Here is a 25,658-nt window from a genome sequence, read left to right on the forward strand (position 1 = left end):
GAATAAATTATGTTGTATCTACTCAAGATATACAGAATAAAAAATATCCAAATTCCAAAATTTCCAAAAAGTCCTTCTGCTACTGCTGAAATTAAAAGCTAAACCAATTGATAACTTCCTTGTACACAGTCATGCCAACACGACTGGTAGTAAGTGGATGATTTTAAAGGGCTTTGAGGGAATATCCTAATAAAGCAGGCCCTCCATATCTTGCTTACGCTGATGATTTATTTAGGAAATGCTTCTCTTATACAGCACAAGTTAAACTCCAATGCTATCTGGTCTCAACTGATAGCAAATTAAACTAGTCCAGTCTGAAAAAGTTCAAGAATATCAAAATAAGATAAATTCCCCAGAGAAAAAAACTATATATGTATAAAAAAAAGGTCAAGTGAAAGTGTTGCTTGCCTTTTTTTGTGTTAATTTGCTATGCAAATTTGCTGCTTAAACACGACACTGCTCCAGGCTGTGATCCTCTAAAGGCGAAGCCAATTCAACATGGAAACAGTAATTGCTTAGCTGGCCACACGTCCCCCTCCTTCCCTCCAGTCCAGACAAAAAATAATTTATATATAATATATACAAATATATATAAATTATATATTTAAATTTATAAATTATATATATATATACATTTGATTTTTTCCCTCAGTATAGCAGGATAGATACTTGGAGTAAAGCTGCTCACAGACATTGCTCACTGAACTCAGCCTACATTCACAGACAACATTTACTGGTTGCTTACGTAGTAATAGCCAGGCATTGTGCTGGGTACTGGGGAGAAAGAACACCAAGGTCACTTGCTTTTACGGGGCTTAGAATCTAGTGGAACAAGCATGTTACATACATCATCTCAATGTTCCATCAATTTGATGAAATAGTCCTAGTATTACTGCCTTTTTTTTTTTGGATGGGCAAACTGCAGCCCAGAGTAATTAAGTAATTTTTCCACGGCCAATTGTAGGGAAGTGGCAGTGTGGTGGAGTCCCATTCAAGTGGACTCCAGAGCTGCCCTGGGACCCTGTTCTCTGGGGTGGCCCATTAAACACAGATAACCATGCCCAAGGAAGCAGGATACACAGCACAGAGCCAGATGAAGACCTGGCTTACAACAATGCCCATATTTCTGCTTCTCCTCTTCTTATGCAGGGCCCTTCTTTTTCACAGACCCTCTTTAACAAGACTGGTCCCATCAACTATGTGCAGTCATTGGTATCTGTCACTCATCATATCCCAACCCATAGCCAGAAAGCTTGGTCTAGGAGTGGGACTGTGACCTAAGCCATCCTAAGTACATACTCACGCAGGATTTTCAGATCTGGAAATGCATGCTCCCCCTCCGTCACAAAGCTTATTGAACATGAGAACAGAACTGGCTAAATGTAGAAAAAGCAGGTGAGTAAATCCGAGGGAATAAAGCTGATACATGGACTAGAGTAGACTGACATGATAACCAGGAAGCCCCGATGGCATAAAAGTGTGTGGCTCTATATCCTTATAGGTCCTATTTTGATTACTCTGCAGGTATCCCCAACATCCTTCCAATAGTTCAATTTTTTATTTTTACTTTTTTAGCAAAACTAATTCAAGTTCCAACTAATATAAACACCACTGTTGTAGGGAGATGACAGTGTCATGGGGACGTATAGCAGGAACAGCCAATCTAGTCCAGGGGAATCTGACGCAACAGCCCAGAGGAGGTGATTAAAACCTGAGAAGCGTTGGGGCCGGCCCCATGGCCGAGTGGTTGGGTTCATGCGCTCCGCTGCAGCGGCCCAGGGTTTCACTGGTTTGGATCCTGGGCGCGGACATGGCACCGCTCATCGGGCCACGTTGGGGTGGCGTCCCACATGCCACAACTGGAAGGACCTGCAACTGGGATATACAATTATGTACCAGGGGGGATTTGGGGAGATAAAGCAGAAAAAAAAAATATTGGCAATAGTTGTTAGCTCAGGTGCCAATCTTTAAAAAAAAAAAAACCTGAGAAGTGTTGCAAGGGACTTGCTCTTTCTAGTCTTCCCTATAGATTTTCTACATTTTATCCCTGCACTGAATAGAGTATTAGAAAGATAATTTCCGAGGAAAAGAGATGAAACATATACATAAATAAGTACAATATAAAGTAATATGTATGTATTGAGAGCCACATGAGTGGTCCTACAGTGATTCCCAAATGTGTCCACTCATTAAAATCACACAAAACACTTTTTTAACAATGCAGATTCAAGGGCCTTATCTGAATCAGACTCTGGAGGCTGAACCTGGGAATCCGTATTTTAATCAGCTCCTTAGGAGATTTCGATGGAAACGGCCTGGAACCAGTCTGCAGGTCTTTATTTAGGATCCACTGCTCTATACAGTAAAAGACACAGGAGTTCTAAGGTTGGAGAAATCTCTTCCTACTGTAGAAGGTAAAAGAGCTTCAAGGAGGGGCAGCATTTCAGCTGGGCCTTACAGAACAGGTAGGAATTCAACAGCTGACCAAGCAGAGGACGACAGGGAGGATGTGCCTACTGAGAGACCTAGACCCCAGGGCGAAGAGGATCTCAATAGATATGTGTTGATTATTTAATTTGATTTCAGTGGTCTTAAATCTCTCCTTCCATCCTTGCCCCCAGCCCCATGAGTTTAAAGCAAATTAATAACGGTGTCTGTAAATGATTAATAGGCCTCTGTTGCCTACACTGTGTCACATCTTAGGTCATAGTTGATAATTACACTCACTATCTATTAGGTACATACATGTATAGGCACTGTCCAGGCACTTTTTATACGTTATCTTATTTAATGCTCATCAAAACACCATGAGGTGGTGGTGATTGCTATTTTGTAGATGTCTTAGAGACCCAAAAAAGTCAAACTTCCCAGGAGTGGGGCTTGGACTTGAACCTGACTGTGTGGCTCAAAGCTCCAGACTTGAATATTAGAGGAGTTCTAGAAGCTCCATGATACAACATGATGGTTATGAGCATGAAATTGTGGGTTTGAGTTTTGGCTGTACTACTTACTAGCTATGAACTTTAAGTAAGTTATTTAACCTTTCTGAGTTTCAATTTTGTTCCTCTGAAAAATTGTGATCATATATAGTATCCATTCTAAGGTTATTATGAGGACTAGGTGAAATAAGCCAGATCAAAGATGCTTATCCAATATTTTTGGCAGAGAATAAGAACTCAATAAATGTACCATTATTATTGCTGCTTTTTGTTATTGTTACTAGATGAGTCACCTTAGCATCAGCCCAGAATATCACTTCTCGTGCCCAAATATCAGGCAAAATAGACATTGGGACTTTACAGAGGACAAACTGCCAAGAATATACCCTCCATGAAGACAGACATTAGGCCCATCCTGTTTATCACTACACCCATATCGCCTAGAACTATGCTGAGCATGCAGCAGGTGCATAATACACACTCATTAAGTGGAAGAAGGAAGCAAAATGTACCATCACTAAAGTCTTACAGAACATGCATGGCTTTGGAGGAAAATTTTTAAAGATACTTTCCTTCATGTTGATTTCCTAGCATATCATCATTTACAATAGGTACCTTCCAAGACATGTCTTACCAACAACTTATTATCAAAAGGCTTCTTAATAAGCTAAGCAATAAAGAAAGTCTCCATTTGAATGTTGTTCTAATATGGCAACTTCAGATTTCTCTAAAGGCACTGGATTTGCATCTTCAAAACCTCAAGGATTGACTTATTTGCTCTTTGAGCTCAGAAGTGTCAAGAACTGCCATTCTCCACCCCATCAACTTCACAATGACTGGCTCTCCTAAGTGAGGACATGAATGAAAACCTCTCAGGAACTGAAGGATAATTAACAGCGGGAGTCAGAGGGTATTTGCTTTGTCAGTTCTGCACAATCTCTGAACAGAAGGAAATGTATTTCACTATGGCAACAGAAAGGTACCACGTTAAATTACAGTCTGCCATATACCTCATCAGATTGATGATGGAAGCAGCCCCTCTTCTAAGTCCTGCTGTCACTTTGCCCATTTTTAAGAATGGATATTGACTGATTTGCCAAGAAAGGGAGAAAAAAATTAAATAGTGGATTTTACAGTTTTCCATTAATTAGATGAATGTTTAGCCATCATCCTACATTTCCAAATGGAAGTGTTACAAAGAGGCTCACTTCTATCATTTTAAGACAGTCATAGCAAGGTAGGGAAGAAGCAAAAGTCACTTCTCCAGAAGCCATGGCTTTGCTAGCAAGTCAATCAACAAATATTGATTGAGCCTCTGTGTGCCCAGGACTCTGCTAGGCACTGATGGAAAAACAAAAGGAGCTTGGGACTAAGTCATGTCCTCAGGAAACTGAGGGTGACTCATCCAGCAGTATCAGTGAGAACTCAACACCTGGATAATCAAATGCCCCTTGCCTCATTTTTATTTTATTTTGCTGTAGGGTATGTTTCTTTCGAATTCAGTCTTTCTTCTTTCTGGAATTAGATGAGTATAAATATAGAGATATATAGGCAAATAAATTAATGAAAGAAATCGAGAGTTAGTGTTTGTATAGTATAGAAAGAGACTTTTCAGAGAGGGAAGAGAATATTGTGGCATGACAATTTAGCTTCTTGGTTTTTAATGAAGATTGAATGCTTTGATGAAAGATAAAAAGTGCTTTGAAGGGCTGGCCTGGTGGCACAGCATTTGGGTGCACACGTTCCACTTCAGCAGCCCGGGGTTCGCCAGTTTGGATCCCAGGTGCAGACATGGCACTGCTTGGCAAGCCATGCTGTGGTAGGCATCCCACATAGAAAGTAGAGGAAGATGGGCACGGATGTTAGCTCAGGGCCAGCCTTCCTCAGCAAAAAAGGAGGATAGGTGGCAGATGTTAGCTCAGAGCTAATCTTCCTCAAAAAAGAAAAAAAAGTGATTGGAGTCAGACCAAACTGCATTGGAATCCTGGCTCCACCACTTACAAGATAAATGGAACTAGGAAATTTACCTGACCTTTCTGAGCTTCATTTTCTAGTTGACCATGAAGATTATTTTTTACATAAAACTAATATGCTTTTGGTATTAAAAAAAAACCAGAAAAGTAGAAAGAAGAAAAACGAAATCATCTAAATATAACCATGATTAGCATTTTGATTAATTTTTCTTTTTTTATGGAGGTAACATTGGTTTATAACATATAAATTTCAGGTGTACATTATTGTATGTCATCTTCTGTATAGATTACACCGTGTTCACCACCAAAAGTCTAGTTTCCATCCCTCACCATAATTTTTCTGTCTTTTTAACATTTTTAGTTTTTATCAAAGTTATTTATCTATATCTACACTTCTATGCAGTTTAAAGAGTCAAATAGTTCTAGAAGGTTTATTATAAAACACAGGTAAAATAATAGTCTTATGATCCTCTTGTCTCACTCTTCAATCTCTTCCAGCCAAGAGGCTAACACTTTTACCTCTTTTAGATAATAAATTTGATAGTTTCCACTGGATCTTCCAAATAGTATGGTTTTGTTATTTTTTCTTTTCAGTTTCAGTCTTACTTATTGAATTTCCTAAATGGCAAGTAAGGATTTAACTCACTTTTCTGGTCTTTTGGCCTTACCTCAATATGCTCCTATCTTTCCAATATAGCTATATCTCATATAATAATTTCAATTAGATTACTATTCAGTATTTCCAGTATTATGAGTATGTAAATGGTGCAAGCACCTGAGTCATGTAGTAAACTATGATTAGTTTTCCTTTCCTGAACAATTTTTTTCCCCTGGAGTTAATAATTGTCTAGTTTAAATATAAGTACATATGTAGATATGTACTTACTTTTCTATATCCTTTTTCCTAACTCAAATTCCAATTCTTCTCTAGTTGTCTAAATTTCCTTTCAACATGTTCAAGCACATCAGTCATATTGCCATCTTCCTGAAAAAGTCTCTACTGGAGCCCTCTGACCTAATCCCACCTGGACTGTTTATCTTTCTTGCTTTACAGCTATCGTCCTGGGCTCCCCTTCACCACAATCTTGGGGATTTCTTTCACTCCCCTTTAATGACGGATTCCCTGCTTATTGCATGCACTGTCCCTCTTTCTTGTTTTACTCCAGGGTTTTTGTGGAGTACATCCTACAACCGCCTAGTAAGAAAGATTGCATAGGAGGTATTATTATATATAGTTTTTTTGGTGAGGAGATTGGTCCTGAGCTAACATCTGTGACAATCTTCCTCTATTTTCTGTGGGATGCTGCTACAGTGTGGCCTGACAAGCGGTACTAGGTCCATACCCGGGATCCGAACTGGTGGACCCCAAACCACCAAAGCAGAGCGTGCAAACTTAACCACTATGTCACTGGGCCAGCCTGTGCATGGGAGGTAAATTTTTGAAGCTTTGCATATATGAAAAATATTTTAATCCTACTCATGCTCAATTGAGAGGTTTGGCTGAGTATTGAATTACAGGTTGGAAATTATTTTCCTTCAGAATTTTGTACATATTGCTCTCCTTAATTTCTAGCTTTTTATGTTGCTATTGAGAATTCTAAAGTGATTTTGATGCCAGGTCCTTTGATGTAACAGCTTTCGTCTCTGGAAACTTGCAAGATTGTATATTTCTGTTGAATGTTTTGAAATTTCATGACTATATGGGCTTATTTTATTCATTGTTCTGGGCACTTGACAGTCTCATTCAATCTGGAAACTTGTAGCCTTAAATTCTAGGCTTTTCTTTTTCCCTTAAATTATGTAGTAATGATTTCCTCTTTTTCTGCACCTCCTACTACATAAAAATAGCAGTTTTAACTGGTCCTTAAATTTTCTCATATTTACCCTTCATTTTCTATCTCTGTCTGTTCACTCATTATTCTGGGAAATTTCCTTAAATTTCTAAACCTTCTTTGAATCTTTCCATTCATATTGTAATTTTTTTCCCCCTAAAGTTAATTTTTGCTCTCTGAAGGCTGCCTTCTTGGTATTGTTTTTTTCTATTTTTAAAAAAATTTCTGGTTGCTATATTTACATCTCCCTGATCGTTTTCCTTAAGTTGCTTTTTTTCTGTCCATTTGTTTTAGTCTCTATCAGTCCTATTATAAGCCTTTCCCACATGTCTGAAAATCCTCGGTTGTCTGCTAATATTTAAGTGTGGAGACCTGAGCCCCTGTTTGGAATTTCTGAGCATGTGGGTAGAGCTTGTCAGTAGTAAGCTTCAGTCTAGAGAGCTATGGTCCGGATGTTGAGTTGGAAAAACTCTAATGTCAATAACTTTAGATATCTTCCTTCTTGGTTTGGTCAAAATCTCCAGAAAAGATTCTATCATCCTCTTGTCTGAAAGGGTGGAGAAGAAAAATTTTTTCTTTTTTTTTTCTGTTGACAAAGTGGTAGAAAGGACATGACCAGTTTTTATACAGATATTCAAATAATCCTCCTTATTTTAGACCTCCTGCTTCAACTCTTCTTCCAAAGCACATGACACTTGCCAGACCTTGGGGAACAGAAGCAGAGAAAGGAGTTTCACTCACCATCTCCCCTGGAAGTCTTGCTTCCATTTTATTTTTCAGCCTAAGATAGACAGAATGATACCTACCTCACAGAGCTGTGGTGGGCATTAAATGAAATGAGAGTATAGTAGGCATTCAATAAACAAGAGCTATTTTTGTTTTTGCCTTTTTTTTTTTGGAAAAAAGAACTTAGTAGGAGTCAGAGATAGCCATCTCTTAGCTAGTGTTTTTTTAAGATAAGTTTTAGACTTGCATTATCATCCAGATGATGGGAAGATAATAGCTTTCTTATTTACATCTCAGGATAATGTGAAGAGTCAAACTAGTAAGAGGATGAGCAAATACTGAGCAGATGTAAAGCACTCGCCTCGGGCTTTGGGGGCAGACAGAGCAGGTGAGGATCCCAGCTCTGCCTCTTCCTAGTCGTGGGAACTTGTGCGGGTTTTCTAACCTTGCTGAGTCTCACTTCTCTGCTCTGTAAATCAGTGCAGCTGATACCTTCCTCAGAATTTGCAATGAAGATAAAATGAGATGACCTAAGAAAAGTCCCACACTTGGAGAAGCACTCCTGTAAGCGCTGGTCTCCCTTATTCCACCTGACATCTGCCTGTCTCTCTGACTCAGCTCTGTTTTCTAGACTGAAGGTTCCCTGTATCCTTCTACCCCAAGAATACCACGAATATGAGTGCAAGCACATTCTTAAATTTGAGGAGATGGCATGGATTCCTCTGGTGAATACATGGACCCTTTTTCCAAGGAGAAAAAAGAATGCCAACAACCAAACTAATCTTTGTATAAAATGCAGGTTCCTCAGATTCCTATTTGTATATCCCATGTTAACAATTAGATCTCCTCTAAATGAAAGATGGTACTTCTAAACCAGACTCCTAACATAAAACCATGAGTATAAGCCCCCTCCACAAATCTAATGATAATCTCCAGTCTTTAGTATATGAAGCACTGTGCTGGGCATTTGACTTGCATTATTTCACCTATTAGCCCCAAAATGCAAGTAAAACACTGAGACTTGAAGAGAGTAGATAACTTACTCAAGGTCATAGAGCTAGTAATAGCCGGAGTTAGCAATCCAATCAAGGGTATTGGTTATGAGTTGAGCATCCCCCAAAAATATACGTTGAAGTCATAGGCCCCAGTACCTCAGAATGCGACTTTATTTGGGAATGGCGTTGTTGCAGATGTAATTAGTTAAGTAAAGATGAGGTCATACTGGAGTAAGTTAGGCCCCTAAATCAATATGACTGGTGTCCTTGTGAGGAGAGAGAAGTCTGCACACAGACACAGACACAGACAGAAGACTATGTGGAGACAGAGGTGGAGATTGGAATGATGATGCCACAACACAAGGAATGCCTCGGGCCACCAGAAGCACAGAGAGGCCAGGAAGCATCCTCCCCTAGGGGACTCCATAAGGCATGGCCCTGCCAATAACTTCATTTCAGACTTCCAGCTTCCAGAATGCTGAGAACTTCTATTGTCTTAAACCATCCAGTTTGTGGTACTTGTTATGACAGCCCTAGGAGACTAATAATAGGAAACTAATTTGGTGTCTCTGACTCCAAAATCTAAGCTTGCTACCACTAGATAGTAGCGCATGCTTTCCACATCCATCTCAAAACACAGGAAAAATCACTTAAGTGAGTGGCATTTTTAAAAATATGATGAAATGTTAAAAGACAGAAGAAGGACTGGCTAATTCTACTGCCAATAGATGAATAGATGGAAGTGTACTCCTACTGATCAAGGAGTATATTTGAGAAGGTTGTCAAGCAGGGCAAGAAAGCAGTTTTTAAGATCCTTGAAGAGAGGGTTCTGTAATTCTTTGGTATCTGTGGTGCCAAGCTCAGCACTAAGAGGAGGAAGATTCAGAAGTACTTCTGCTGTGTGTTATTTCTATCCTTAACTGAATCTGCTGACCATTGAAATGTTCGTTGTCAGCACATTTTGAACAAAAATAAACTGACAGATCCTGGTATTCCAAGCATCCTACCCTTCAGTATGGATAAGCAAAAGCTCTGGCATGTCCAGGGGTGATGTATGGGTTCAGGAATCAGGCACAGTCTTAACTCTAGTCATCAGTGGACCACAGGGTTCCTTCTTGAAAAATATTCTTAAGGCAATAGAAACTTTATTCTCCCCCATCGTGTCAAGGTAAATGCAGCCCCACAGGTAAAAGCCTGTAATAGATGAACTCTGAGGCATCTTTGAGAAAGTCCACTCCTAGATATATACACCAAAGAACTGACAGCAGGGACTCCGATACTTGTACACCAACGTTCATGCAGCATTATCCACAATGGCCCAAAAGTGGAAGCAACCCAAGTGTCCATCAACAGATAAATGCATAAACAAAATATGGGATATATGTACCATGGAATATTATACAGCCATAGAAAGGAATGAAGTTCTGACACATGCTACAACACAGATGAACCTTGAAGACATTATGTTAAGTGAAACGAGCCAGACTTAAAATTACAAATATTGTATGATTCCACTTATATGTGGTACTTTGAAGAGTCAACTTCACAAAGACAGAAAGTGGAATAGAGTTACCAGGGGCTGGAGGAAGGGGCACTTGGGGAATTGTTATTTACAAAGTACCGAGTTTCTGGTTGGGATGATTTAAAAGTTCTGGAAATGGATAGTAGTGATGGTTGTACATATTGTGGATGTACTTAATGCCACTGAATTTTATACTTAAAATTTGTCATTTTAAACATTTTTATGTAATATATATTTTTCCACAGTAAAAAAAAATGCTTAAAAATTCAACTTTGAGCAAATGGCGCAAAAATCTCCATAACTCATTCAAGTGACTGTATTTATTTATTAAATAATATTCATACTTATCATTAATCCTCTCTAAATAAAAAAATAAAGTTGCTTTGGATATTATTTTACTATAGTGATGATTTAATACTCCAAAATAAAGATTTATTTCTTCCCTTATGCCATCCAAATATTTTTCACGATTAAAAATTATTAAACATCACAAAAAAGCAAGTGCAATCTAAGAGAACTCCATTGTATTTCAGCACGTAGGTATGTTTAAAACTGTGTGTACATTAAATTGTAATATGGTCATGTTGTAAAATTGCATAGCCACTGAGTTATACTTTCAAGAAATCAACAAATTTTAAGAAATTGGGATAAACTACTCACGATATAAGTGAAAATGAGGGTACAGAAGTACATAGTGCATCATCCCAAATATATCAAACGCCTTTTATACACATGCACAGATAAAAGACTATTAATGCATTCATTTATCCAACAAGGTAGGTACTGAGGATATAAAAGAGAATGAAACAGACAAAAATCCTGTCCTCACTGAGTTTACTTTCTAGTGAGAGGAAAAATACAATTATCAAGGCAAATAAATAAATTAAAACAAGAAATATGAAGAAAAATATAGTGGGTAAGAGGGATGAAGGATGCCAGAATGGAGATGGAGTTTGCAAAACGAACGTCCCCAAACTATTAGCAGTAGTTATCTGTGGGTTGAGGCATTATGGGTAATTTTTTCTTCCTAATTTTATTTTCCAAGCTTCTATAACTCAGATGTACTACTTTTATAATCATAAAACTTGCTTTTAAATATACATTTAAATACACATTTCCTAAGAACAGCTACAATAAAATTCAGCTACCTTTATAGTAGATACCCCTACAAAATGTTAACCATAGGAAATATCGACACCGTAGTCTTCAGTGGAAACCCCCCGAGGAAAGTAAGCAAGCCAATTTTAGTTATTGATTAGGAACATAAGACTTAAACAGAAATTCTTTTTAATGATTCAATCAAGCCTTAGTTTAGAACATTTTTGCTGGTATGTTATACCCTGGACAGAAAATGAAGAAGTTATCAGAAAGAACTTCTCTGAAGAGGCATAGCTTCAATATTTTATAAAAGTAAATCAAAATTATCCCACATGGTATCATACAAATTATGTTGATCTAAAAAAGATTGAAGAATAAGCAATGACAATAATGATGGTGAAACAAATGGTGAAAGACATGGATGAAAGTCACTGAAATTGTTGTTCTTGGAATCAAAATGAATAGAGAAAGACAAGCAAAACTCAAGAGTAGCGATGAACTGCATAATTAACTTCAGGGAAGAAAAGGTGTTACATATCAAACCCCTAACACTTCAGGAATAACGTGGTCTAAAGGATATGCATCTGAGTTACAGTAGAAGTGAAGATGAATGTCATTGTGAAATGAAATGACTCAGCTCTCTGAGAGCAAGATCCAATGGGAGGCACATGAGTGTTGTATTCTTATTGAAAAGCAATTCCCTACGTTTGTTTATTTAATATTATAAATCCATTCCGGTTAGCCATCCTGGGATGATATCTATATCTGAAATAAATGAAATACATTTTATATCAAGATTCAGGATCTAGCCATGAGGCTATTTGATTTCAAGTCAGTGGCTTAATCCTCCTGCTATGTTACATTGCTGGCTGATCTGATGATAAAGTGTATTATGACTATGGGACGTTTCTGCCACCATCCGTAACAGGAATGTTACTGGGTGGTGAGTACACCTTCACATCACTTGCTTACAAACTGAACTCCATAACATACTCAGTCGGGATACACCCGTTTATCTGGATGGGAAGGTGAGGGTGGAGGAAAGCCCAAGAGACAGGCTCTAGATGGCCACTGATCAGACAAACTGCCAGCCTGTAGCAATGACAGCCACCACCATGCCATATTTGGGGATGTCATGGGGGTGTTCATCCTTGACTATTCTAACATCAGCACCCAGACCCCTGCCATGGACAGAGGGCAGGAGGAGACAGGGCAGCACCAGGAGCACCAACTAGAACCCTTCCTGGTGAGGCAGCAGCCTGTGAGCCAAGACTCCAAGCCCCTGGGGCATGATCCACTGTCCCGTCAGACCTAACTTACAAACACAAATTCAAAGATAAAATTAGTCAGAATTTAGAGGCAGCAACTGCAAAGCATTAAAGCCCAAGTGTGGGGCTCTTCTGAATGCAGTGCCCGGTGGGCCTGCACCGGTTCCTGGTCACATGACTTAAAAGTCTCTTGCCTTCGCATTGGTTGATTCTCATCAGCATAACTTGCTCTAGTATCTCCTTTTTTAAAAAAATAATAATATTCCTCCCTTAACATCATATTCAGCTTCAGCTGTTGGCTTATTTCTCTGCTTCCCTTTCGACCAAACTTCTTGAAAGAGTTGACTACACTTGCTGTGTCTATGTCCTCAACTCGCATACACTCCTAACTTTCCATGGTCTGGCTCATGCCTCCACAACCCACTGAACTTCTTTTGTCAGTATCACCAGTATCCTCCAGGTTGCCTAATCCCATAGATATTTCTCTATTTACTCAACCACACAGGAGCATTCATCGTAAGTGACTACCCTCTTTCTTGAAACATTCTTCTCTCTTAAATTTCAGGACAAATGTTTTGTCTTCCACACTGGCTGTTCCTTCTCAATTTCCCAGGGGATTGCTTTCCTCTTCCTGACTTCTAAATATTAGGGTTCCTCTCCCCTTTTGTTTTCATATTGTCTCCCAAGGCAGACTCATCAATCCCCACAGACTTGAAAACCACATCTTTTTTATCTCCAGCCCAGACTTCTCCACTCATCTCTGGCCACTCAATCCCAGCCTCCTACTTGACATCACCGTTGAAATGTCTCACAGTCATTCTATGTATCCAAACAAGAACTCTTGAGCATGACTCAACATGGCCCAACCCCCTCAGCGCCCCTCTTTTCCATCTCAGCAAAAAGTCACATCCATCTACCTGACTACTCAAGCAAACACCTAGGATTCATTCTTGATTTTGTTCTTTCCCTCTTCCCCACATTCAAACCATCAGTAACTCTCAACTATTTTATATCAAAAATAAATGTTGAATAAACTCTCGGCTTTCCATCTCCATTCCCACTCCGTCAGCTCAGGCACGGTCCTCTTTCACTTAAATGAATATTGTTGTCCTAATTAAAGTAGGTCACTTCTGTTCTGTTTTGGTTTTTTTCCATCTCAGATACGTAAACAAGTTGTCTGCATAGAACTTATTGAAAATTACAGTTATACATTTGGATTTTGCGGATTAGAAAATCCCATTCCCCTAAAAAAAACTAGGGAAGAAAAGGGACACCAACACTGGGTGGCTTTTATTTATTTCCCAAGTAATGGCATTAAAAACTATGATGCCTAATGATAATGGTAGTAATAATAGCTAACATTTACTGATTCATTACTATGTGTTAGGCACTATGCTAAACACTTTTTATGGATAATCTCTTAATTCCTACAAAAACCATACTAAGCAGACACTATTGTTAGCCCCCTTTTACAGATGAGAAAACTGGGGATCAGAGAGGCAGATCACTCATCTAAGTTTTCACTATGAAAAAAAAATTCTGTTTCCACAATCCTTAAATACTAAACACACACACAACAAGAAAGGATATAATCCTAGGATTAAACATTTGAGTAGTTTTAGCTTCATGAAAAGCTTGTTTCATTGCCTTAATTTTTCTCTTTTCACCACAGACTAAGAAAACTGTTGCTTAGATTGGCACTTGTCCATAGAGTGTCTGGAAACCACTAATTTAACCCCTCCGACACCACGGTATTAGTTAATGTTGAAGGTCAGCTCTAGAATATGTCACTTGTGATCCACTGATGAAAAACTACTTACCAGCCCTTTACATCCCAAACTGTTGGCAGCAAATGGTTGCCACTAAGACATGTGGAGCTTGGCAGGTCCTTTAAGAATATATTTGGAACTTCTCCAGAGAAGCAGCCTCCAAGGCCAATTGATGGCCTCTGTTTGCACAGTCAGCACTTCCCTTTTATGAAACACGGTGCCCCAGGGAGTCTGAGATTTACTGACACCCGTGACTGGTGCCAAGACCAAGCAATGGGCAGCAACAGCTTCTTTTCCTGCTGCTTGGACCCCAAATCATTAATTGTCTCAGAAGTCAGCAATATACTGGCTATTTCTTTAGAACAAATTGTGAAGTAGAACGGTGGGGCAGGATGAGGGAATCAACACTCTCAATTGTTGGATGCCCCTCAGTTGAATGAATACCTTTAGTAGGAAATAAATTCTACCTAGTGATATTTCAAATGAATTACAGGTTGCACCCATTTAATTGAACCCAGTCTATATGGCTATCAAGTAATATCTATTACAAAAATAATTTATTTTATTCTCCAAAACACTAGATTTATTGGTCCAAGTACTTCCGCTGGTTCACAGTGATTAAACAAAAGAGAGTCGTTAAAGAGTGGATTCCTTAAGCATCTACAGAGAACAGATGTCAGTCTCCTTGCCCGGTCTCTCAGTTTAAGGCTAGAGGGTTATGGATGGGTATCAGAGACACTCCCAATGAATGTTAATAAATATCTGCAGGATGCTGTAGAGTAGGGGCCAGCACAATACGGCCCACAGACCAAATCCAACCCACCATCTATTTTTATAAGGCTCATAAGCTAAGAATGGCTTTTGTATTTTTAAATTCTTGGGGGAAAAAAGAATATTTTGTGACAAGTGAAAATGATGTGAAATTCAAATTTCAGTGCCCAAAAATAAAATGTTATTGGAAAAGAGCCACATTCATTTGTTTTCTCATTATCTACGGCTGCTTTCATGCTACAATGGCAGAGTTGAGTAGTTGTGCCAGAGACTGTATGAACAGTAAAGCATAAAATATTTACTATCTAACCACCCACAGAAAAAGTGTATCAACCCCTGCTTAAATCATTCTCAGAAATAACAAAACATACAGGCTATTCAAGTATAAAACAAGGTTAATATTACTTATTTAACTGTAAATATGCCTCCAGAAAGGAAAGAAGAAATAGTTCAGGAGGAAAAAATAAAGCCTGTCCCAGTCTATTGAATTCAAAACCTATAACCATAAGTTTCCCAGTCCTTTCACCATATAAACTGTGCTCAATGTCCTATTTTAACAAGAATATTATTCCATCATTGGCTTGTTGCGTGTGTGTTTCCAAATGAAATTTCCGTGAATGGTCGCTTAGCAATGCACAGTTGAAATTTCTGGTGAATTGATGGCTAACACACTGGTCACTGTAATTAAGTTTGCATCTTCAAGGCCGTACAGCAAAAATCAGAGCCCTTGAAGGCCTTCCCTCTGGTTCTCATTGAAGACAGGAGGCTTGGAGCACCGACTACATCGTCTCAATGTTGAAACCGGCTTACAGATTTAGTTTTTCAACCCAGGTAATTTCAAGGTGAAAAAGAAAAATGTCTATAGCTTTGGGTAGGATAAAGAGTTAGAATAGCAACTATTTCACTGTAATTTGTTCATAAGACACTCTCTAAACTAAATGTTCTTAATTCATTTGTTTCTTAAAAAAAATCTCCAAATCTAATTCCTACTTTGACTAGAAACATCCAGCATCCCAGAATGAAACAGCGCTATCTTGTGTTTTACTCATTAACCTAAGTAAATGTGAACTGTGCTACATGAAGAACCTGTGGTGAAGCCACCTTACAGAGGAACTTCATCACTCTTCTGCTGAAAGGATTTTGCATGTCATCATCTGTTGCCATTAAACCAGGGATAAAAAAATCAATGGGAAGAAATGATATTTCTAAAAGAAAAGGAGTGGATATCATCATGACTTTTCATTTCCCAAACTGAGATCTACAGAACATTATGTCACAAGGTATTAAAAGGTTTTCCACAAAAATGGTTTCATTTTGAAATAACGTAATATAAGAAAATTGAGATTTCGATATTATGAGACATTTCAGAGACTTTAATATACTAATGAGCATTCTGAATCTCCAAAGGCAGGATTTAAGTCTCCTAAATTTGTTGGAGTAGATTCTTATAAACATGTGTTCATAACTCACTACTCAGGGAACATGCACACTGGAGGCACTAGCTTGTCACCGAGGTTTGTTTTCTTCGCCGTCTACTTCGTCCCTCACTCTTCCAATTCCTTGGGATGAGGGAAATAAAACCTCACAAGTTAAAAGTATTCGTTGCTATAAACTGTTGGATCTGAGGTTACTTATGACAAATGCCTTCACTAAATGTTAGACTGTCCAAGATGACAATTTTTTAAGAAGCCAATTCTTGCTAGAGAATTTTTCCTTTTACTTTCCCAACCATTTTAATGCAAAATAGTAAATAATCTAAGACAACGTTATGCTAGTTGGAGAAGGGAAAGTCTGAAATTCATTTGGCTAGCCAACTGGGCACAAATATGCAATGCATAGACATCAAAATAACGAAGGAGATCTCAAAGTCCTTCATTGCTGGAATCAATTCAGGAACCCCCCCTTGCTTTTGGATTGTAAATCTGTGGCCAATTTTTTTGGTCCAACATTTTGAAGGACTCATGGCCTCTGTCACCAAAGAAGATGTAGGAAAACTGGAAACAGTCACATATCCTAGGAGACGAATGCTGCCAAAAGAAAGTAGAACGCTGAGTTTTCAGCAAGTCCAAAGAATAATGCAATAATTGAGCTCTCTCTGCAAACTCGGGGCCTTGATGAACTCTTTGTAGCAGCTTTTTAACCTAAAGCCAACTTTTCTTAGCTAGAATACTCCAGAAGGAAGTTGTCTCAGTTTAATTAAACCAACTTTATCACCCTTATATACATACTACTTATAATGACTGCAAGACCCTCCTCTGTTGCCTAAACCCTGAATTACAAACAAGTCCACTTTCTCCTGTTATTAAAGAATTTCTTTTTCGAAATTTGCCTGAAAATCTCAATGACCGGACTTCTAAAGTGTTGGTTTTTTAGTAAAACAAGCCAAAAAAACACAGAAAACATCAAACAAAACAAAACAGCTGCATTCAGAGAGAGGAAATAAAGCTGACTTGAAGAATAAGAGTTATAAACATTAAAAATAAGTATCACTTGCATTCTTATTCATTTCTTTTAGAAAACTTAAAGATGTTATAGCATTATTATTTCTCATAGTATCCATATGGTAGTTGGGGATGGGGAACAATTGTCATGTGTCTGTTGATCAAATGGGATTTCTTAACTAGTCAGCATTGGGCTTACATCAGCAAAAGTAAAGTTTATTGATTTTCAGCCCAATGAGTTCTTAATTTTGCCTTAAATGACAATACAATCACTCCAGGGGTTATAAAAGAGAAATCAGATGAGACTGTGTTTTTGTGCAGTCAATAACTTAGGCTCTTTTTAGAGGATTTTTATATAGGTTTTCGCAGAATCCATAAAATCTGCCATTCTGTCAATCCAATTCCATGGATAGGATTGTGAATAGGTCATATTGACTGTGGCATCTACAGGGTTGCATTTAGTTAATTTTGTTTCTTTCAGAGGTTGAAGTAGTTCAAAGAGTAGCTAAGAGACTCTGACACTAGTAAATAATGCTATAACTAGCATTAATTGGGTGGTTACTTTATGTGAGACACCTTGCTAAGTGTTTACTTGCATTATTTTATTTAATCCTAACAATGACCCAACGAAGCATGCCCAATTATTGCATTTTACATATGAAGAAATTGAGGCTTACCGGGGTTTAATGACTTGCATAATAGAAGATTTTTTCCTCTCCCAAGGGAATTCACTAGTAGTTATTTAGGTTTTGGGACTTCTTTCATGGTATTTCAAGTCCCTCTTTGAACACCTTATAATTTAGTCAAATTGACTCTAACGTTTGATACTGGTTGATCAAGCTATATACCCTTTGTTTTTTCTCATAGAAACACACAGATTGCTAGTCTGTGGCACAGCTGAGATTTGAACCTGTGTATGTCTTTCCAATATATATGCTAGGTGGTCTCCCATTATTAAAACACAAAACATAATTAGGTGGAAGACAGAGTGGTGGTTTCTCAAAAAATTAAAGAAAGAATTACCGTATGACCTAGCGGTTCCACTTCTAAGTCTATACCTAAAAGAATTAAGAACAGAGACTTGAACAGGTGTTTGTACACCCATGTTCACAGCAACATTATTCACAGTAGTCAAAAGGTGGAAACAGGCAAATGTCCATCGAGGGATAAAAGAAGAAAGAAAAGGTGGTATATACATACAGTGGAAGACTCTTCAGCCTTAAAAAGGAATGGAATTCTGATACACGCTACAATACGGAGAAACTTTGAAAACATTATGCTAAGTGAAATAAGCCAGACACAAAAGGACAAATATTACATCATTCTACTTAGATAAGGTACCTAGAATAACCAGTTCCATAGAGATGGTGGTTGCCAGTGGTGAGGGGGAGGAAGGAACGGGAAATTGTTATTAAATATAGAGCTTCAGTTTGGGAAGATGAAAAAGTTCTGGAGATGGATGGTGGTGATGGTTGTCCAAAAATGTGAATGTACTTAGTGCCACTGAACTATACACTTAAAAATGGTTAAAATGGTACATTTTGTTATACGTATTTTACCACAATAAAAAAAAGTAATTAGGTTTGGACTAAAATGTGAAAGCTAAAGCCACAAAATAATACCATAATTTGAGATCTATTTTGTAAAAGATGACTCAGAAATCGAATAAGCAAATCTTAGTGTGTTCAACAGCACTGTAAATCCTATACTTCGTTTTCACTAAAGATAAACGTAAGTAACTAACAGAATGATTCTTTCAAGATCAGATACCAGATGGAACAACATGAAATACAGTGTCAGGATGAATACTAGCAAAAGTAGCTTATCTTAAGGGACAGCCAATAATATCTTATCTTACTCCTTCATCATCTTCAAAGTGAACCAAAACATGTTTCCATCAAAGGAAATCTTGAAATATTACTTGGGAAAATTGGTTCAAATTTACTCCCCAAATCTATATATTGAGAATAGTAAACACTTTGAAGGAAATATTAAATACTTTTCACCACATACTGGAATTCTTTTCAGCAATGTTTTTTAAATAATTAAATTGGCTCGTTTAAGTGCCCTAGATTCTGGCTCGGTTTGATTATTTATATACAAATATGCAGATGAGAATGATATAGGCATTCATATTCTTCGATTAGTCACTGCTTTTTCATTGCAGTTGTTTCTCTTGGTCAGAAGCTTCACAGCAATTAAATTAAATTTTACCTTTGCTCAATCCAGAGCTACGAAAGGAGCCAAATCAACTTTACAGCATTAACTTATACATATAAAAAAGGACATTCCCCAGATTGGCATGCTTTTCCTTCCAAAAGCTCAATAATCTTGTCAATAAACAAATTAATTTGGCAATTAAATATAGTCCCTTTTAATAAAATACAAACTCATACTCATCAGAATGTTATGATATAGACACCTCGTTTTTCTCAATTTTGTCATTATTTGGACTTTGGACTTGCTTTTTCCTGTGCTTGAACTATTTTTCTCATGTCATTGCATGAGTAGCTTCTCATCTTTCAGGCTTCAGCTCAAAAGTCACCTTCTCAGAAAAGCCAAACCCGACCACACCCTATCCAGCACGGTCTCCACCATCACCCTGTCACTCGCTATGACATCGCTCAGTCACTTCCGTGGTGCACTTTAACACTGTCTGAAGTTATCTGGTTTGTGGATTTGTTTGTTTATTGTCTGCCTTCCACCATTAGATCATGGTCCTCACAAGGGCAAGGCAAGGGCCATCTTGTTGCCTACTCTACTCCTCATGTCTGGCAGAGTGACATGCTCTCAGAGTAGGTAGAATTTCCCTTCTACTGTGTGAATGGACTCAGAGCTTTGCCCCCTGGGAAGCACAGACAAACTGCTATGTTCCCCTCTTCCCTTTATGGGAGCTGCAGTAGGCTCATCTCATGGGGCTGGGGCCTGGATGACAAAAAGATGGTTACCTACAGGCTGTTAAGAAAGATCTGTTTGCTCCATAAGCCTAACTCTACCCCAATCTAGTTTTTCCAGAGTCCCTTAAAGGAACAGTACTTATAAAGTGGTGCCTTATATTCCATTTTCCACAATCACTTGGGTCTGTAGCTTTCTTGGGCAGCCCATGAGAAGAAAGGCTTCCTGACTTAGGGAAGATTTAGACATTTCTGTATTTTCTCATTATAATGCTATCCTAACACCTTAAAATGACATATATCCTAGCAAGCTACAAGCATGAAGCTGGCCTCTCTTTCCTACTCTGTTCTCTGAGGACCAGCCTCATGCATAACATTCGCTCTGAATCCATAAGTAGTACAGTGAACCAAACAAATGAAATCCAAGCCTACTTGGCTTCCATTTTAGAGACGGAAAAATCAAGTAACATCACTGGTCTCTAGATCCTTGCCTTTAGATTACAATTCACTTATGAAACTAGGAGCTTGTATTTGAATTCTGCAAAATTCTATAGTATTTTATACTCAACGATCATACATTTCTTACCATCCTCATTTTCATCAAACACTGGCGGTCTGCTGGAAGTGTTGGCTCCCATGGTCACGCTGGCCCACACCTGGATCCTCAAGTTACATTATCCTGGCACAAACACTCATCTTCATGCAAAAGAGGTCTGGAAGCCTTAACTAGATATCTAGGAGGGAAAAAGAAATGGTGTCTTTCAGTATGGTGAACTCTAGGTACCCTGAGTACCGACTGTGGCCAAAATAGTAACCCAGCCTGTACCACAGCAGGGTACATTTTGTGTCTGAAAATGATAATTTCAGAAATAACAGAGACCATCAAGCATCTGGGAGAACCCACTACATGGCCTCTTCAGTAGCAGACCTGGACTTACAAAGAAGGAGGAAAGCAAAATATTTTTCTAAGTCTGAAGACAAGTTTAAAATGAGGTCAGCAATGCTTTATTTAACAACCATAAGATAAAAATAATATCTTATTGTGACTCTCCATATTTTTGAGAAAATATGTTAATTAAAAAAATTTTTTTTTGATATGTGATCAGCAATTTTAATTTTTTTCAGTCATAAAAATACATTCCCTTCTCTCTTTTCTGTAGTACCCTGGAAGGTACTACAATGTAAAGGGGACAAGGTCTCAGTTTGGGCTTGACCACACCGTCAAGCTGCCGAATTTCACTAAACATGTTTCCTTTTTTCTTCCCCTGAACTTTAAGATGATAATGGTCCTAACCTCAAAGGCAAATTAAATGTAATTTAATAAATTAAATTTAATGAGACAATAGGTAAAGTATTTTCACAGCTTAAGTGCTCAATAATTGTTCGCCACTCTGAAGATCAAATGATATATTTGAGAGCTAAAAAACCCTAAAAAATGTACATTTATGGCTTTGTTCATTTTAAACAGAATCATAAAGAATTTTACTTTCCCTGAAATTGGTAAGGAGAGGCAGCCTCTAGAGTTCTGGTTCTAAAACTGACCCTGATAATAGCTTTGGGCCCGTAATTAACTTCTCATCTCTAAAATGGGAGAAACAACAGGCCCTCCTTAGGAATCACAAGCTCAGATGCCTACAAGAGCCAGGGAGAAATGCAAATCAGTGACGTGGACCAGGTGGAAGACAATAGTGCCTGGTGGGGACATTGGTGACCTGGAGCATCCAGGCTCCATCTAAAAGACGTCATTGCTCTCAGATCTAAAAAGATTGTTGCAGGGCCAGCCTGGTGGAGCAGCGGTTAAGTTCGCATGTTCCACTTCTCAGCGGCCCGGGTTCACTGGTTCAGATCCCGGGTGTGGACATGGCACTGCTTGGCAAAAGCCATGCTGTGGTCGGCGTCCCACGTATAAAGTAGAGGAAGATGGGCATGGATGTTAGCTCAGGGCCAGTTTTTCTCAGCAAAAAGAGGAGGATTGGCAGTAGTTAGCCCAGAGCTAATCTTCCTCAAAAAAAAAATAAATAAATAAAAATTTAAAAAAAGATTGTTGCTAAGTGGAAGCAGGGGACCAGGGGCCAGATCTTCAGATCTACCAAAAACAGGATAAAGATCCAGATTTTATACAAAACAATATTTAAAGATTCATTTTAGCTCTGTGGCCTGGGCAAATTTCACATATGGAACAAATAGAGCTTGTGGGATATAGTTAACGAGACAATGTAGGTAAGGTACCAGCACAAAGCCTGGCACATAATTTGCAAAGAATAAATGTTAGCTACTGCTGTTTTAACAGGAGCAGTATTTCCTTATCATGTATTATTTTTTTAATTTGACACCTGTTGATTGATTTCCTCTTGGACTTTTTACACATGAAGGAAATACAGATTAGAGGCAGAATTGAAGAAAGTGTTTCAAGCGAAACTGGTCTAAGGATGAGTTACTGAAAAACAACTTGAGAAGCCCCTAAGCAAGTCTAGAAGAAAAGCTCATTTTCTCATTAGGAAAATATAAGTAAAGCCTTCATTTGGAAGGCAGACTCATTAAGGAAATGCTACTTTTCATACTAAAAGCCAACTGCTGGCAAGGTGCCTTATGGACTTTTAAAAGAATCATTAAATGGAGAGCAAAGAAAGAGTCAGCAATTAGGAAGCAACCAATTAGAAGGTATGGGAGAGGGGTGGGGAGCGGGCAGGTGGTAACAGGTGGCCGGAGGAAGTTCAGGGGGATTGCTGAGATCAGGAAGATGGAGAGAACTCAACTGTGTCTCCAGGCTAAAAAACAAAGGGCTTTTAATTCCAGCGGAAAAGAGGATGAGAAAAAAGCAAGTGGGGTGCCTTAGTGTTTCATTGTGGGCTCGGGAGAAGCGAATGGGGTGCTCTGTGTGTTTTATTACTACATTTAGAGTCCAGAATAAGTGGGGAATAGTGCAAGGGATGAACCACAGATGACATTAGAGAGCACTGCTCCTAAAGAGAACATTGATTTTAAGGAATTGCAATTGTTAACATTGCACGCTGTAGCTACATTCTCTTATTTTGTGCATAAAACCTCAAGACACATAGTTTTCACACCACACCCCAATCCTGTCGTTCTTATATTTTTCTTAACACTGCAGGCTTTACTCAAGTAGCCTGTCTTCCTGCAACACAAGATGTACCAAGCTTTGACCTTGCAAGTTGTCAGAGCAGAAAGAGAGAGAGAGGACTATTATCACAATTTGCCACATTTCAGAGTTCCATTCTGATGGGTAGACAATTTTGTTCACCAAAGATCCAGCAATTTTTTAGCAGCAAGAAAATACGTAAACAAGGAACCACTGCTGTGTATGTGTGGAGGAGGTGGAGGTGGATTGGACAATGGGTGGTGGCTTCTCCACTGCCCCTGTCACACCAAATCCAGTCTAGAACTGCCTTTCTCTTTTTCTCCCCATGTGGATAAGCGAATTTGATAACTATCCCTTGTATCCAGAAAGAAATCAAACTTCCTCTGGCAGGAAAATGGAGACACATCTTTTCCATTCTGCTGAATAGGACCCAGAAGAGCTATAGGATTCTCTTCTACCAAACACCACACCCTTGCTGACCTCCTGGTACTAAATCTGCAGTGTTCCACAAGCATCATTTCAAGACATCAAGAAGACAGTTACCACCCATGGAAATGACCATCCTAAACATAGAAAATATAAGAGAAAGAACAATGTGTCTTACAGGAACATAGGGAATTTCCAGATTCTATCTTGACCTAGCCAATATCAGATTATTAACTGCAGACTTGTTCTCCAATGCCAACATTTGACCTTTGGCCTATACTTTTGGGGGCTGTCAACAGGTGAGCTTTTCTAGGCAGCTAAGCCTCCATAGGTAAAGAGGTGTTATCTTCAGGAATTGAAGAATCTATCTTGTGATGCAAGAACCAACTTCTGATAGAACTGTTTAAGTTTCATCCACAGCACGTTCAGAGGCATAACTTATTTTGGTTGCATTTGAAAAACAGAACTTCTTAAACTGAGAAATATTTATAAACACGGGGAAGAAAGAAAACATGAAAAACACCCAAGTTAACACCATGCTCAGGTGTACTGTTTAAATTTCATCAACTTTGCTTCATCATTTTTTTACATTAAAAATTAGAGGTAAACATAATTTCCACTTTAACCTTCATGACAAATTAATTCCCCTTTCATACTTCCCAAAGATAGCCACAATCATGAATCTGGTATATATTTTACAGTCCACTTTCTACAATTCGACGTGACGTGTGCTTTAAAATAAGTCTCCTAAACGGCATTATAGAGTAGGTATATTTTTCATCTTACTGGGATCATTTACCATTATACTTCTGCGATCTAGGCATGCTGGTCGCCACAGCTCAGATTTCTTCTTTTTACATGCTGCATAGCAGTCCATTGTGTGAATACATCACATTTGATTTATCTGTGTAAAAATGTTCAAATCCTTCAGCTTCAGGGGAAAAAATCCTTGTGGCGATGAAGCCAAGCATCAAAGGCAGTTTTTTCTTGTTTAGAAGCTGGATAAGAGACACAAGCAGAAAAATCTCCCACACTTACCACCCAGCAAATATTTATTGAAGTCGGCCTGCGTCTGGCCCTGAAACAATGAGAGGCTGCGCGACGAGGTGGGGTACCAACAGCTGAGAAGCTAGGAGTGGTCCCGGCTCTCTCTGGTCGTGGTGGGTTATCTTGACCGCCCGTCTTTGTCTTATTTCTCTTCCCTTTTCACTTCCTAGCTTCCCAAGAGTGCTCTTAGTAGGCAGGTTTATTTAAAAGAAAGCATCTAGACCACCACTCACCTAGATCTTGGCTCTCCCTTCACGCCTTCCAAGAAGCTCAGACGGGTGCTTCTGGGGGAGCAGGGGCTAACACAGGAACTCCGAGAAACAAGGAGCAAGCTAGCAAAGGCGCCTAGCCGCCTGGGCGCCCCGGGGCTGCGAGCGCGCGGGGGCCCGGGCCGGCACCTGCGGCCGCCGAGGGGTCCGAGCGCCGCCCGAGCGCTCAGCTCCTCCGGGAGGGGCGGCTCCCGGCCGGGGCAGGGGGCGGGGAGCGCCGAGCTGGCAGCCGTCCGCGGTCGGCGCCCTCCCCACAAACGACCGGGCAGTCCCTGGGCGAGGGGCAGCGCCTGGGGTCGCACGTCGCCCGGGGTGGGCGGGCGAGGCGGGAGGACGGCGCTGCGGGCGCGCTCCGAGCCGGCGGTGGGGATCCCGCGGGGACGCAGAGCGCGCCCCGACTTCCCGGCCCGAGGCCCGACGAGAACCCTCCTCCCCCCGGTACCCGGCAGCGCCGCCGAGGATGGCGGATACGGGGCTGGCGGGTACGAGCTGCAGATCTGAAATGGGGAAAGGCAGGATTTCCCTTAAGACGTTCCTCGGGGTGTTGGGAGACCTCCAAGAGAGCGCTGAGAATTGTGCAGGTCCCAA

The 25,658-nt window shown here is 39.4% G+C and overlaps 1 protein-coding gene across 1 annotated transcript in view; it reads right to left on the bottom strand.

The window, feature by feature from the left end:
- Window positions 1–25,212, bottom strand: part of STK32A (serine/threonine kinase 32A) — a 114,223-nt gene extending 89,011 nt beyond the window's left edge. Inside the window, exons 1-2 of the mRNA XM_014854805.3 lie at window positions 25,035–25,212; window positions 20,815–20,962 (exon numbers count right to left, since the gene is read on the bottom strand). Of these exons, the coding sequence (XP_014710291.1) occupies window positions 20,815–20,866 (52 nt within the window). The 5' untranslated portion in view covers window positions 20,867–20,962; window positions 25,035–25,212. The remainder of the gene's footprint in view (window positions 1–20,814; window positions 20,963–25,034) is intronic.
- Between the last annotated feature and the right edge of the window lie 446 nt (window positions 25,213–25,658).

The sequence above is a fragment of the Equus asinus genome, chromosome 9 (genome assembly GCF_041296235.1).
Source record: "Equus asinus isolate D_3611 breed Donkey chromosome 9, EquAss-T2T_v2, whole genome shotgun sequence".
Classification (NCBI taxonomy): Eukaryota; Metazoa; Chordata; class Mammalia; order Perissodactyla; family Equidae; genus Equus; species Equus asinus.